Source organism: Sceloporus undulatus, chromosome 5, assembly GCF_019175285.1.
Source record: "Sceloporus undulatus isolate JIND9_A2432 ecotype Alabama chromosome 5, SceUnd_v1.1, whole genome shotgun sequence".
Taxonomy (NCBI): domain Eukaryota; kingdom Metazoa; phylum Chordata; class Lepidosauria; order Squamata; family Phrynosomatidae; genus Sceloporus; species Sceloporus undulatus.
Genome location: NC_056526.1, coordinates 117,791,554 through 117,803,798, shown reverse-complemented (window position 1 = coordinate 117,803,798; position 12,245 = coordinate 117,791,554). Strand labels below are relative to the sequence as shown.

Below are 12,245 nucleotides of genomic sequence, written 5' to 3'. Positions count from 1 at the left end.
GGCTCCTAGATCCTTTCACACGTGTTTCATTCAGCCAGTGTCACCCATCCTATATCTGTGCATTTTATTTTTCCGCCCTAAGTGCAATACCTTACATTTCTCTTGTGTTGAATTTCATTTTGTTAGCTTTGGCCCAGCTTTCTAGTCTATTCAGGTCATTTTGAATCTTGATCCTGTCCTCTGGGTATTAGCTATTCCCCTAATTGGTGTCACTCTGCAAATTGTAAGTATGCTCCTAATTCTGTCATCCAGGTCATTGATAAAGATGTTGAATAGCACTGGCCCAGACAGAGCCGTGGGGACCCACTGGTCACTTCTCTCCAGGTTGAAAAGGACCATGTTGGCACCCTTTACAGATCCATGTAAAGTTCCTTTGTCTAGCCCACATTTTACCAGCTTGTTTGCAAGTATGTCATGGGAAACCTTGTCAAAGGCCTTCTGAAATCAAGATACTATATCAAGCATTCCCTTCATTCCCAAGCTGGTAATTTTATCAAAGAAAGAGATTAGGTTTGTCTGGCATGACTTGTTTCTCTGAAACCCATGTTGGCCTTTTTGTGATTATGGCATTGCCTTCTAGATGTTCACAGACTCTCTGTTTAATGATCTGCTCCGAATCTTCCTAGTACTGATGTCAGACTAACTGGACGATTAATTGTTGGGATCCTCTTTTTTCCCCTTTTGAAGAGGGGACAACGGTTGCCCTCCGCCAGTCTGCTGGGATCTCTCCTGTTCCAGGGTTTCAAAGTTATGCCAATGCTCTCGATATTACATTTGCCATTTCTTTAATACCCTTGGATGGAGTTCATCTGGTCCTGGAGACTTAATTCATTTAGATTAATAGGTGTTCCTCTACTATCTCTTACTTATTCTGTGCTGAAATTCCCTATTCGTTCCTCTGCTCCATATCCTCAGGCCCTAATGTTTCTAATTCACACTCTCTTAAGCCTGATTTTACCTTTCTTTCCGTGTCATCCTTAGCAATCACATATAGGAATAGCTCACACACATGAAAGCAAGTCTTGTTGTAAATTCGGTCTTACCGCTGGTACGTAGAATTACTGGTAACCCCAGTGGCCCTCTTATGGATACCAACATCTATGAATGCTCAAATCTTATTATATGATGGTATAGTAAAATGGTGTCCCTCATATAAAATACAAATCCAATGTTAAGTCATGGTTTAATATTGTGAGACAAACTACAGTACGCCCCACAATTATTCTCACCTCTTCCCAAGACCGTAATGAAGAGACCATCAGAAGCTTTTCAGTGTTAGATTAACCATAGCAACCTGTTGTGCTGTCTGCTGATAGGAAACTGTGGTATTCTTAGCTATGGCTTGCTGAATTGGTGAAACCAGCCAACTTCAAAACCATGGATATGAAACTGGCTTGCTTTCACAAATCACTGTTGCAGTTAGCCACAGTTGGTTTGGGCCTGGGACATCACAGAAGCTGCAGTTAATCTAAACAAAATCTTCTCAACTCCTCCTCACATCTGGCCCAAAGGAGACAAGGGTTCATACTAAGCCTGAAACTAGTGCAACTCATCCTTATAATGCCAAACTCTAGTTTACAAGATCACCATTTTACCAAAAAAAGGAGGTACCCAAATCAGGTTTAAACTGACAGTCTATTTTACACAGAAAGACATGTAGCTGGAGTACAGGCTTGTATCCCAGTAAGATTTCGACTGAAGCATCCGCTCACAGCACTGAAGCTTCTGTGAGGAGTCCGGGAAAGATGCTCTTCCTGTAAACTCCTCTTTATCATCTTATCAGCTGGTGACAAAAGAAAACAGAAAAAAAACACCCACAAACATTACACACACACACACACCCATTTCAGACCTGGTTGACAGATACCTTAAATCAATTGCACAATTAATACAATTACTGTATACCATAACAAGACTATTACTTGGGCATAAAGAATCCAGGAGTCCTGAATGGAAACAATGCAAAAGACCTATACTCTGGAATCAAGACAAGGACCAAATTAGATGCCAACAGGCAGGTAGATAAACATGTGTTTTCCCCATTCACCTATACACTGCAGAATGTTTATATCTTTAATCTTATTCACATGAAAAAGGCTGTGCAAGAACCCTCCCATTTTAGCACCCTAGCCTCCACTGCTCCAGCCACTCTCCCCCTGGTGTGGGACTCCAGTACCGGAATTGAGCCCGATTGTGGAGAAAGTATGGGGAGGAAAAGTGTGGGTGTGCTCCTTTCACACACACCCCTTTGAGAATGAATGAATGTAAATACGGCAACCACAAAACACAATAACCAAGATTAGCAAGAAAATCTTAAATTTTCTCATTAAAAAAATTAATTAAATTGCCTTGCAGACTCTTTTGGGCTGAAAGCAAACTTCGAAATTATTTTATAAATATGACAAATAAATGCACTGGAAGTGTGGGTGAGAAATCTTTCCTTATTTAGACCAGAACTATCAGATCCTTCTCAAGCCTGATATAGACAAACAACTTATTCTTCTTCTGAACTCACATGGTAGAGAGACGACATAAACAGAAGACTTAACCAGGCTCTACACAAAACATCCTATAGACTCAGGAATTATCCCATTCTGCTTGAAGAGGAAAGCCTTTCCTCAGCCTAATCACAACACCAGTATTAACCCCTTCTAGTCTCAGATTCTATCGGGTTTACTGTTGTACTTCTGCCAATCAATACAGTCTGCGACATAACCAGCTGGTTGTGATTCAGAAGTTGTGCAGCTTCAGTTTGCCAAAGAAAGTGTTGTATGTAGGTTTTTAAGTATGCAAAGAAAACAAAAACAATTCCACACTATGATGCTTTGTCATAAGTTGATGTTAACTGCCATTAAGTCAACTTCAACCTATGAATTAGAAACTCCAAGGGACTTCCTGAGCCCTACTCAGGTCTTGCAGATCAGGGGCCATGGCTTCCTTGATGAGTCTTCCATCTGTAATGTAGTCTTCCTCTTCTCCTACTGCCTTCTACCTTACAACCATCATTGTCCTTTCTAGTGAGTCATATCTTCTCATATGGACCTTATCACACGTGAGGCAAAGTAATGCAAATTCTGTGGATAAATTGGGTTTAGATCCTCAGTATATCCCCAAAAGCAGGATTGTTTTCAGACATGTTGTGCTAATTGAGCATTAACTGACATTAACCTGTTCAGAAAATGGGCAAAATATGCCAGTTTTTACTTTTGGGATGTTTGGGATTTTGCAAAGGTTAATGTTGCGTTAATGCTCAATTAGCCTGACGTCATCTGATTTAAAAACAATTTATCGGGATTTGGGTGGCTTCCCTCCCATGTGATAAGGTGTCCAAAGTACAACTGTCTCAGTATAGCCTTCTGGCTTCCAGGGAGAGGTTTGATTGATCTAGGGTCCATTCATTTGTCTTTTTGGCAGTACAAGGGACTTTATTTGTTAGGCAGGCTTGCTTAGTCGACTTATCTTACCCTCATATTTTATCTTCTAGCTGTCCCTCGTTCTTACTCTCCTGTACTGGAGAGCTTTTATTGTATCTTGTAGCCCATAGTTTTTGTGGTCACACCCAAGTTTGTGAAGCACCCAAAGAGCAGAATATGAGTTTTTGTGTACATAAAAAGTTCAGTAGGACATAAGCTTTGCCGACAGGAAGAAATCAATTCATTTGGATGTGTGCTGTTTAGAAGTCTGAGAATATGTGGACGACCAAGAGACATACAAATGAGTTCAAGAACAGATCAAGCATGAATTCTCTCCGGAGCCAAGATTATTAAATTGGGCTGTTGTACTTTTGTCACATCATGAGGAAAAGGAAATGAAACTTAGAAAAGACAGTGATGCTAGGAAAGGTGGAAGGCAGTGGAAAGAGAGGAAGACCACATGCCAGATAATTAGACTTCATCCACAGAACCATGGAATACATAGTGTTGAATACACAATCAAGAACCCTCGACGATTGCCATGCAGCCTCTGTTTAAAAACCTCCAATGAAGGAAGATTCCATCATCACAGGGAGCATATTCCACTGTCAAACCGCTCTTATTGTCAAGAAAACACAAGCCTGGCCCTGCAAACCTGGGCAGAAAGGTTGAGGACAGGGGGCCTTGGAGATGTCTCATCCACAGGGCCCGCATGCTGAAGTCAGCTTGAAGGCAGTTAACAACAACACTGGAAAAGGACGGAGGAGGAGACAACAAAATCTTTGTAGCTATTTGCATATGCTCCAATATAGTTTCCTTTGCTATCCATGCTTTGCACGGGAGTTTTCACACAGGGCAACCTGTGCAGAAACGGGTTTAAAAGTGGATTTAAAACCTGAAAAAAACCTAAGAAGACACCACAAAAGTGCAATTAATTTTCAGACACATCGGGGTTAACACAACATTAAACTGGCTAGAAAGTCAACAAAACGCAATCTTTTTTCCTTTGGGATTCTGGAAGTAAAAAGAATTGTGTTTTGTCTACTTCTAACCAGATAATGTCGCTTTAATGCACCTTAACAGTGGCGGCGTCTGAAATCATTTGTGCTTTTGCGTGTCTTTTCTACTTTTTGTCCAGGGTAACACTGGTTTACCTGGATGTCATCTGATATAAATCAGCTTTTGAGGGCTTTTTTCACTTTAAACTTGTATTTGCATGGGTCCCTCCCGTTGATAAGGCCCATGTTGTATAGTCCTATTGATCTAGCAGGCCAAAAGTACACTCCTGGACAAGTAGAGGAGTCCAATGAGAAAGAGGCCTAAGACGGGTTGCCAGTTGGAGGGAGCCTTTCAAGAGAACCACAGCAGTTACTTGACAAACCAAACCATACCAGGAAGGGGACCAGGGCTCTCTCCCAGCCATCCTCAGGTGGATCAGGGCCCTGGTCCTCCTGGGCCCATCCTTCTCTGCCTCCACCAAAGCAGCCCTTGAAACCTGCTGAGAGGGGTTTATCACAATAGGGCCGATTTCGACATGAAGAGAGATTAAAGTGCCATTTAAAGCATCCTGCAAATGAAGTGGAAACAGCGAGTAATTGCGAGAGTGTGATCACACACAATGGTGCAATAAAGTGATATCGGAAATGCATTGTCACTGAGATCCCAAAAGTAAAAAGATGCACGTTACATGCTTCTTGTGACTAGTTTAATGGCAGGTTTTGTGGTGAAACTGTTACGTTTATTACGTGATTTTTCTGGGACATTTGGGATAAACTCCCAATCTCCTTCGTGGATAAACTCCAGAGGGGACCTTGCCACAGCTGCCCCACCTGGGGAGCCCCTTCTTGTCCTGCGGTCCCTAAGAGAGGATGGCAGCTCTCTCTCTTTCTCTCTTTCTCTCTCTGCTGTCCTTTGTTTTACCTCTCTCCTTTCATTGCCTTCTGCTTCTGAGATTGAGAGAGAGAGAGAGAAGGGCATAAATGCGATTAGGGATTATCAAGGGGAGCCACCAGGAAGAAAGAGAAGAAGGAGGCAAGAGGGAGGGAAAGCCATTTCTTCTCTCTCTCTCTCTCTCTCTCTTCTCTTAGCTACCCAAGGGGTGTGTGTATGAAATCACATAGCCTCCTTTTCCCGGACAGGGTCCTCCATCCTCTAGCTTTCTGGTCCTGTCCTCCTTTTCTCCATGGTCCTCTATCCTTGGCAGTGATGAGGTGGACCATGTAGTATGGAGGATTCCTGTCCAACACCACACCTGAAACCAGGCTCCATGGAGCTCCCAATAATTATAATAATAATAACAACAACAACAAACAACAACAACACTCTGCCACCTCTTGGGGGCTGGGGTGGGGGGCATGCTGTGCAGGGACTTATGTGGAGGGGGCCGGAGATCTGCCAGGGTAGTGGCCCCCAACCATGGCAGATCCCAAGCAGGGCTCCTCCAAGAGACTGCAGAGGCAGGCAGATGGGCAAAAAGGAGGAAAGGGGGGAAGGGGTTCATTGGGGGGGGGGACCTTGCTGCCCACCTGGATCCAATGCGGGCTTATTGGATGAAGGAGAGCAGGGGTGTGAGTAACCATGGCAGATCTAAAGCACGGATCTGCAGAAGAAGGAGAAAGCAGGTGGGACAAAAGGGGGATGGGGGGACTGGGTTTATTGGTATTTGGAGGGGGGGACTCTTGCTGCTCACTTGGATCCAATGCTGGGGCTTATGGGCTGAGGGAAGTGTGAGTAAACCATAGTAGATCTAAACAGGGATCTGCAAGAGAGGGAGAAGGCAGGCAGGGGGAAAGGAGGAAAGGGGGACAGGGTTTATTTGGGGGGGGGGAGTACCTTTCTGCTCACCTGGATCCAGTGCTGGCTTTATGGGATGAGAGAGGCTAGCAAACTATTGGCAGATCAACAGCAGGGATCTGCAGAAGAAGGGAGAGGCAGGGAGGGGGAAGGAGGAAGGGGGGACCGGTGTTGTGGGGGGGGGCTTGCCAGCTACCTGGATCCAGTGCTGGGCTTCTGCCTGGGGGGGCGGTCCTGGGGTCCTGGCAGGGCTCTTCTTGGGCCAGGGCAGCAGCAGCAGCAGGGGAGGAGGAGGGCTGGCCATGGGCACAAGGGCCTGCCACTGCCGCAGCGAGGAGGAGGCAGGGCGCCCAGCAGCCCCAGTCAGTCGGTGGCCCCTGCTTCCTCTTCCAGGGAGAAGAAGGAGGAGAAGGAGGGATGCCCAGCTGCTCTCCCAGCCTTCCTCCCCTTCCTCCTCCTCCTCCTCCTCTCTTGCAATGGGATCCCAGCCCAGCGGAGGCTGCACCAGCTAAAAATAAAGCAGCAGCAGCAGCAGCAAGAGCCAGAGAGAGAGGAGACGAGGGGAAGAGGGAGGAGATGCTGCTGCTGCTGCTGATGATGATGATGATGCTGATGCTGATGATGATGGGGGAGGCTTCGGACCCTGCTGCCAAGGCCCGCCCCAAGGACAGCCAGAGCCCAGCCAAGAGACCCCCAGCAAGGGCTGGACCCCAGCTGCTCGCCTCCCTCTGGTTGCCGTTGCAAGGCTCCACGCGCTTTGGCACCCCTTGGAACTGCCTCTGGCTCAAGGAGGAGAGGGAAGGGAGCTTTTCCAGGGTCCCACAGCCGTGATCCCCGTAGCGGTGTCGAAGCGCATCATTTCTGCCGTGCGGATGCAGCCTCGAGTTTCTGCCTCTTCCTGGGAAGGTGCCTTTCTGGGATGGAGCCCTCAGGAATGTGGGTTTTTCACAGGGTTTCCTTCTTGTTGAGGTGGTCTGCTTCCAAGTCACTGTTGACTTCATGGCCATCTTATTATAGGGTTTTCTAATAATAATAATAATAATAATAATAATAATAAATAATGTTGCAGTGGTGTGCTTCCAAATCACTTTTGACTACATCATGGCTACTCTATCATAGGGTTTTCTATTATTATTATTATTATTATTATTATTATTATTATTATATAAATAATGTTGCAGTGGTGTGCTTCCAAGTCATTTTTTACTTCATGGTGACCCTATCATAGGGTTTTCTTTTAATATTATTATTATTATTATTAATTCTTAGAATATTTTCTTTTATTATTATTTTTTAAAAACCTATGATAGATCATGCCACGAAGTCAAAAATGACTTAGAAGCACACCACTACAATATTATTATTATTATTGGAAGGAGGGAGGACAGCAACAACAATTAACCTTCACATCACTTCACTTCAAACTCAGCGAGTAAAATACACATTAAAAGGACATCTATTCTATACAATGTAAAAAGGGCAAGATATACACATATTAATCCATATTTATCATTCAAAATCCACAATTTTAAAATCATGTGGAGAAGCCACTGAGACCGGCCTTCAATGCTGCTTTAAATTCAGACAGTGTGTTCAGCTGATGAATTTCTTCCAGCAGGTGTTCCACAGTCTTGGGGCGACTGAAGAAAAAGTCCTCTGGCCGACAGTTGCCAGATCTGAACTGGTACCTTTTCGGTGGAGAGGGTTGAGCTCCTCTGGATCTAAAGTGAGCTGCGCCTGCTTGTGAGATTTGTGGGAAAACCTCCATAATACACTGTAACTGGAGTAAAGCCTTTGCTCAGATGACACACAGTCACATGTATCTCCTTGGCTCTCATTCCTTCCACACACACCTCCTGGCAGTCTCTTGCTTTGCTTTCTTTCTCTTAAAAAAGCAACAACTCAAAGCTGCCTTTCAGGTGAGGAATAGCAAACATTAGGCCCCGGTACCTTCATGGGTCAGTTACACCTGATGCTCCAATGGCCAGGGCTACATGCCACCAGTTCTTCTTTGAACAGAACAAGTACTCAGCTTGGACAGCAAATTATAACTGTCCTGTTAGAGGTTAACACTGGCTTTCTGGTTTCAGTATCCAGCCCATTTACTGGATAAAAATTTCATTTACTAAAGGCTCAATTCATTTGCCAAATGGCTCAAACACAGCCATTCATAGAACAGTGAAAGTCCACATCTTATGACCTTATCACGCAGAGCCTTACTGTGGGCAAAACGTTCCTGAAGTGTTTCTGAAGTGCGAAGGTGTGATAGCGTGTCACGCTTCTAAAACATCATTGAGGTGTCCTGCTTCTCTCCTGTTATCAAAGCGCTCGTGGAGAAGCCATTTTTTGAATAACGGAAGATCGTGCATTTGCGAGGAGAAATGGCCTGACACAGCTTGTAGCCACAAATGCTCTGTTATAATGGGTCCCTCTTCACAGAAGTCTGTGTGTGTGTGTGTGTGTGTGTGTGTGTGGTGCAGACTTCATGTCAGTTGTTGGGAGCATGCACCCTTAAAAGTCGCATATGAATAGTTTTTTGTGGGTTTTTCGGGCTATCTGGCAATAGTCTAGAAGAGTTTATTCCTGATGTTTCTCCAGTATCTCTGAAGATGCCAGCCACAGGTGATGGCGAAACGTCAGGAATAAACTCTTCTAGAATATGGCCGCATAGCCCGAAAAACCCACGCACAAAAAAACAAAATTATGGATGCCAGCTGTGAAAGCCATCGACTTCATAAAACACATTTTATTCGCATTTTTCCTTCATCTTCTACTGGCTATGGTGAGGGAAAGCTACTGGGCAGCATGCACCCTTAAAAGTCATATATGAATATTTAAGAGAAAGAAAGATATCCTTCCTTGAGTAGATACCTACCAATAAAACAAACTTGTGAATTATTGATCACTGAACAACACTCATTTAGTTTCTGTATCATCCTGTTTGACTCTGGGGTGGCCATGAGAAGGTTTAAAATCTTTTCAGAACAAGGGATGAAATTGCATTGCATTGAAAAAGACCCGGCTCTCAGATCCCTTTAGTGCATATATCCAGTGCAAGGATTTCAGAAATAGTCAGTATATAGTTAAGCCAAAGCTGAACCTGTTTCCCTGTCAGAGGAGAGCCACTCTGCTTTCCTGTTGCTATGGAAATGGGCCTAGCTCTAGCCCAAGCTACGGTTGCTGCCTGCCGGCTGCTGTGGTCTTCCCCTCACCCCCCAAACCGCCATCTGCCTATGACTTTGCACAGCTTTCCCTAAGCTTGGACACAATAGGGTTTTCCTCTTCCTCACAGGTGGCAAGAGAAATGCACGCATTCCTTGGAAAAGGTGGAGGCGGGGAGATTGGCTCTCTTTTCTCCCTTCCTTTTTCCTGTCTGGCAAACTCCGGTGCCAGAATGTTGACAGGGATGCTGCAACAAGGACCAAGTCCAGGATGGTGTCACTAAATAGCTCCGCAGCAGCCTGAAATGGTCATAGTCATGTCCATCTGTTGCAAAAAACAAACAAACAAAAAATCCCCCCCAAAATGAAGTGGATTACAGCCACAAAAGCTGTTTATGCCAATACATACTTTGGTCTTCAAGGTGCCACAAGTCCCATTGTTGCTTTTCTTTGTTAATGAGATTTGTCATTTAGACAAAAAATACACTGTTGTTGTCTTCCTCAAGGATGTAGGAAACCATATACAATCGTCCCTCCACTTTTGCCCCTCTGACGTTTGCGGATTTGATTATTTGCGGTTTTGATTAATACCTTCTCTCTAGGAATTTCTAGGTCTTCCAACACAGCTCTGCCACAAGTTGATCATAGGACTTCATCACACGGGGAAAATCGGGGGTTTAAACAGTGATTATCCATGAAAATAGCACAATCGTGATTAACATTTTCACACGACGTTGCGATTAAAGCACCATTATGCTGGGCAATAAATAGGCAATAAACAACAATAGATCATTTACGGGGAAATTCCATCAATGATTTGTTGCTGATTATTGTTTGTTTATTCCCGGGATAATGGCTCTTTATTTGCGATGTGTGTGAAAATGTAATTGCAATTGTGCAATTTTCATCAAGTAATTGCTGTTTTAAACCCCCAATTTTCCCCATGTGATAAAAGTCCATAGAGTTGTGCTGGAGAACCTAGAAATTCCTAGAGAAAACACCTCTCTAGGCATTTGTATGTCCTCCAGTATGATTATATGATCAACCTCTGGCAGATATTGACCACAGAGTTGCACTGGAGGATCTGGAAATTTCTAGAGAAGTGTTTCTCAGGTAAAAAGAACAGTATTTTCTTTTAGATGCAGTTTTTCCACATTCACGAGGGTCCTTCACCCCGAACCCCAGCGAATGTGGAGCAACCACTGTACACAAATACACACATACCATTATTAGTACTCTTCATATGCTGCTCTTATACAGTGCTTTACAAATGTTTTGTGTAGGCAGACAGCATTTCTTTCTGCTTGGTTTTTAGTAGCCCCACCAATAAAACAACATACATGCAGGACAGGACAGTGTCCAATAATCTCATCTGAGAATTGTTTCAATCTTAATTCATACTGAGGTTGTTTTATACTAAGTCAGACAATTTTTTTTATCTTGTCTATTGTTGTCTGTTCTCATGGCGGCTTTCCATCGACTTGGATATAAAATTTCCAGAAACTTTGAAGCCTTGGGAAAGGGGGCAGGGAACTGGAAATTCAGTGGAAAATTGGAACATATGCTATATTTTTTAAAATATCAAACCTAAACTTATTTTAATGCTTTAGCAACACAGAATGATTAATGCATTATGTAGTTCTATGTAAAATTGTTATTTCTGTATTTGCATTATTTTTAAATTTACCCATTTGAAAAACTAATTACATTTTATAAAAGGAAAAACGTGGATATACACTAATTAAAAAGCAAATGTCTGCACACTAGGGTACCTAAATATATTCCCCTTAGTTTTTTTGCCATCTGATAAAGAAAGGGAGGGAGGAAAGCAGAAACAACAAATGTTAGAAACCACAAATGTTTCTGAGGTAAAGTGAATTATTTAGGCACAAACAGTAATGATCTTAAGGAATAAATAGGCTAGCAGCTTATCTGGATATTAAAATGAACTCAGCTGTGAAAATACTGAAGTCTTCCCATCTCTTCTCTGGTCTTTTCCATCACCATTGCCTTGATCTTTTTAACAGGAGATGTCATGAATTAGGCCTGGAATCTGCTGTATGCATAGCTTTCTCACTGAGCAATGACCCTTCCTCATAACCTCATCTTCAGTCATCCAGATAAATGCTGCAACTTTGCACTGTACAGTATTTAATAGACACCTGCTGTAGGTGCACATGGGCTAAAGTATTCGTCTTGAAGCACCTGTTTGTTTGTTTCTGTCATGCAGCCTTCTACCAGTCACACATCTTGCTAGATCATTAATTCTTGATAGCATATCACCAAACTTGGCATCAGCAAGCTGTGTAATTCAAAATAGACTGTCTCGTCTCCCCTGCTTTTGTTGTTTGGAACTACTCACTGAACACTGCTCATTCCACAAAAACATCAAACTTAAAATATACCAATACATCTACATAAAATCAGTTAAAAAACAAATGTGCATATTGACAGGTAGCACCTCACACCAGGATGGAAGGACCTATCTTCTAGCATCCCATTTCCAACTTTTAACAGTAATTCTGGTCCTTAGTGATTTGTCTGCATGTAGCAATGACAGCTGCACAGAATCGAGCCATGACCTGATGTGAAGTTTTCAATATAAACTGTGGAAATCCAAATTCACATCTCTATTGAATTTAAAATGTAAGTTGTCTTGAATCCTGGTTTTGAAGGGAAGAGACAGGATATAAATAAAGATGATGATGGGGGTGATGGTGGTGATGACATTTACCCATGCTGACATTTCACATAGTGAAAATATAGTTCAAAGGTCTTTCGCTATATGTGTCAGCCCAAATATGTATTCTGGCTAGACTTTTTAGACATCAAGTGCTATTGGTATAGAAATGTTTTTTTTCCTTTTATTTACCATAGT

At 43.1% G+C, this 12,245-nt stretch overlaps 1 protein-coding gene across 5 annotated transcripts in view; it reads right to left on the bottom strand.

Annotated features, from left to right (window-relative positions):
• The window catches only part of LIMCH1 (LIM and calponin homology domains 1), a 258,524-nt gene extending 251,746 nt beyond the window's left edge, over positions 1-6,778 (bottom strand). For 3 of the 5 annotated variants that reach the window (XM_042468171.1, XM_042468172.1, XM_042468173.1), the window contains exon 1: positions 6,403-6,777. In XM_042468171.1, the coding sequence (XP_042324105.1) occupies positions 6,403-6,510 (108 nt within the window). In that variant the 5' untranslated portion in view covers positions 6,511-6,777. Of the gene's footprint in view, positions 1-6,402 lie in introns of all 5 variants that reach the window. The other 2 variants (XM_042468174.1, XM_042468175.1) reach the window with 2 other exon arrangements.
• Between the last annotated feature and the right edge of the window lie 5,467 nt (positions 6,779-12,245).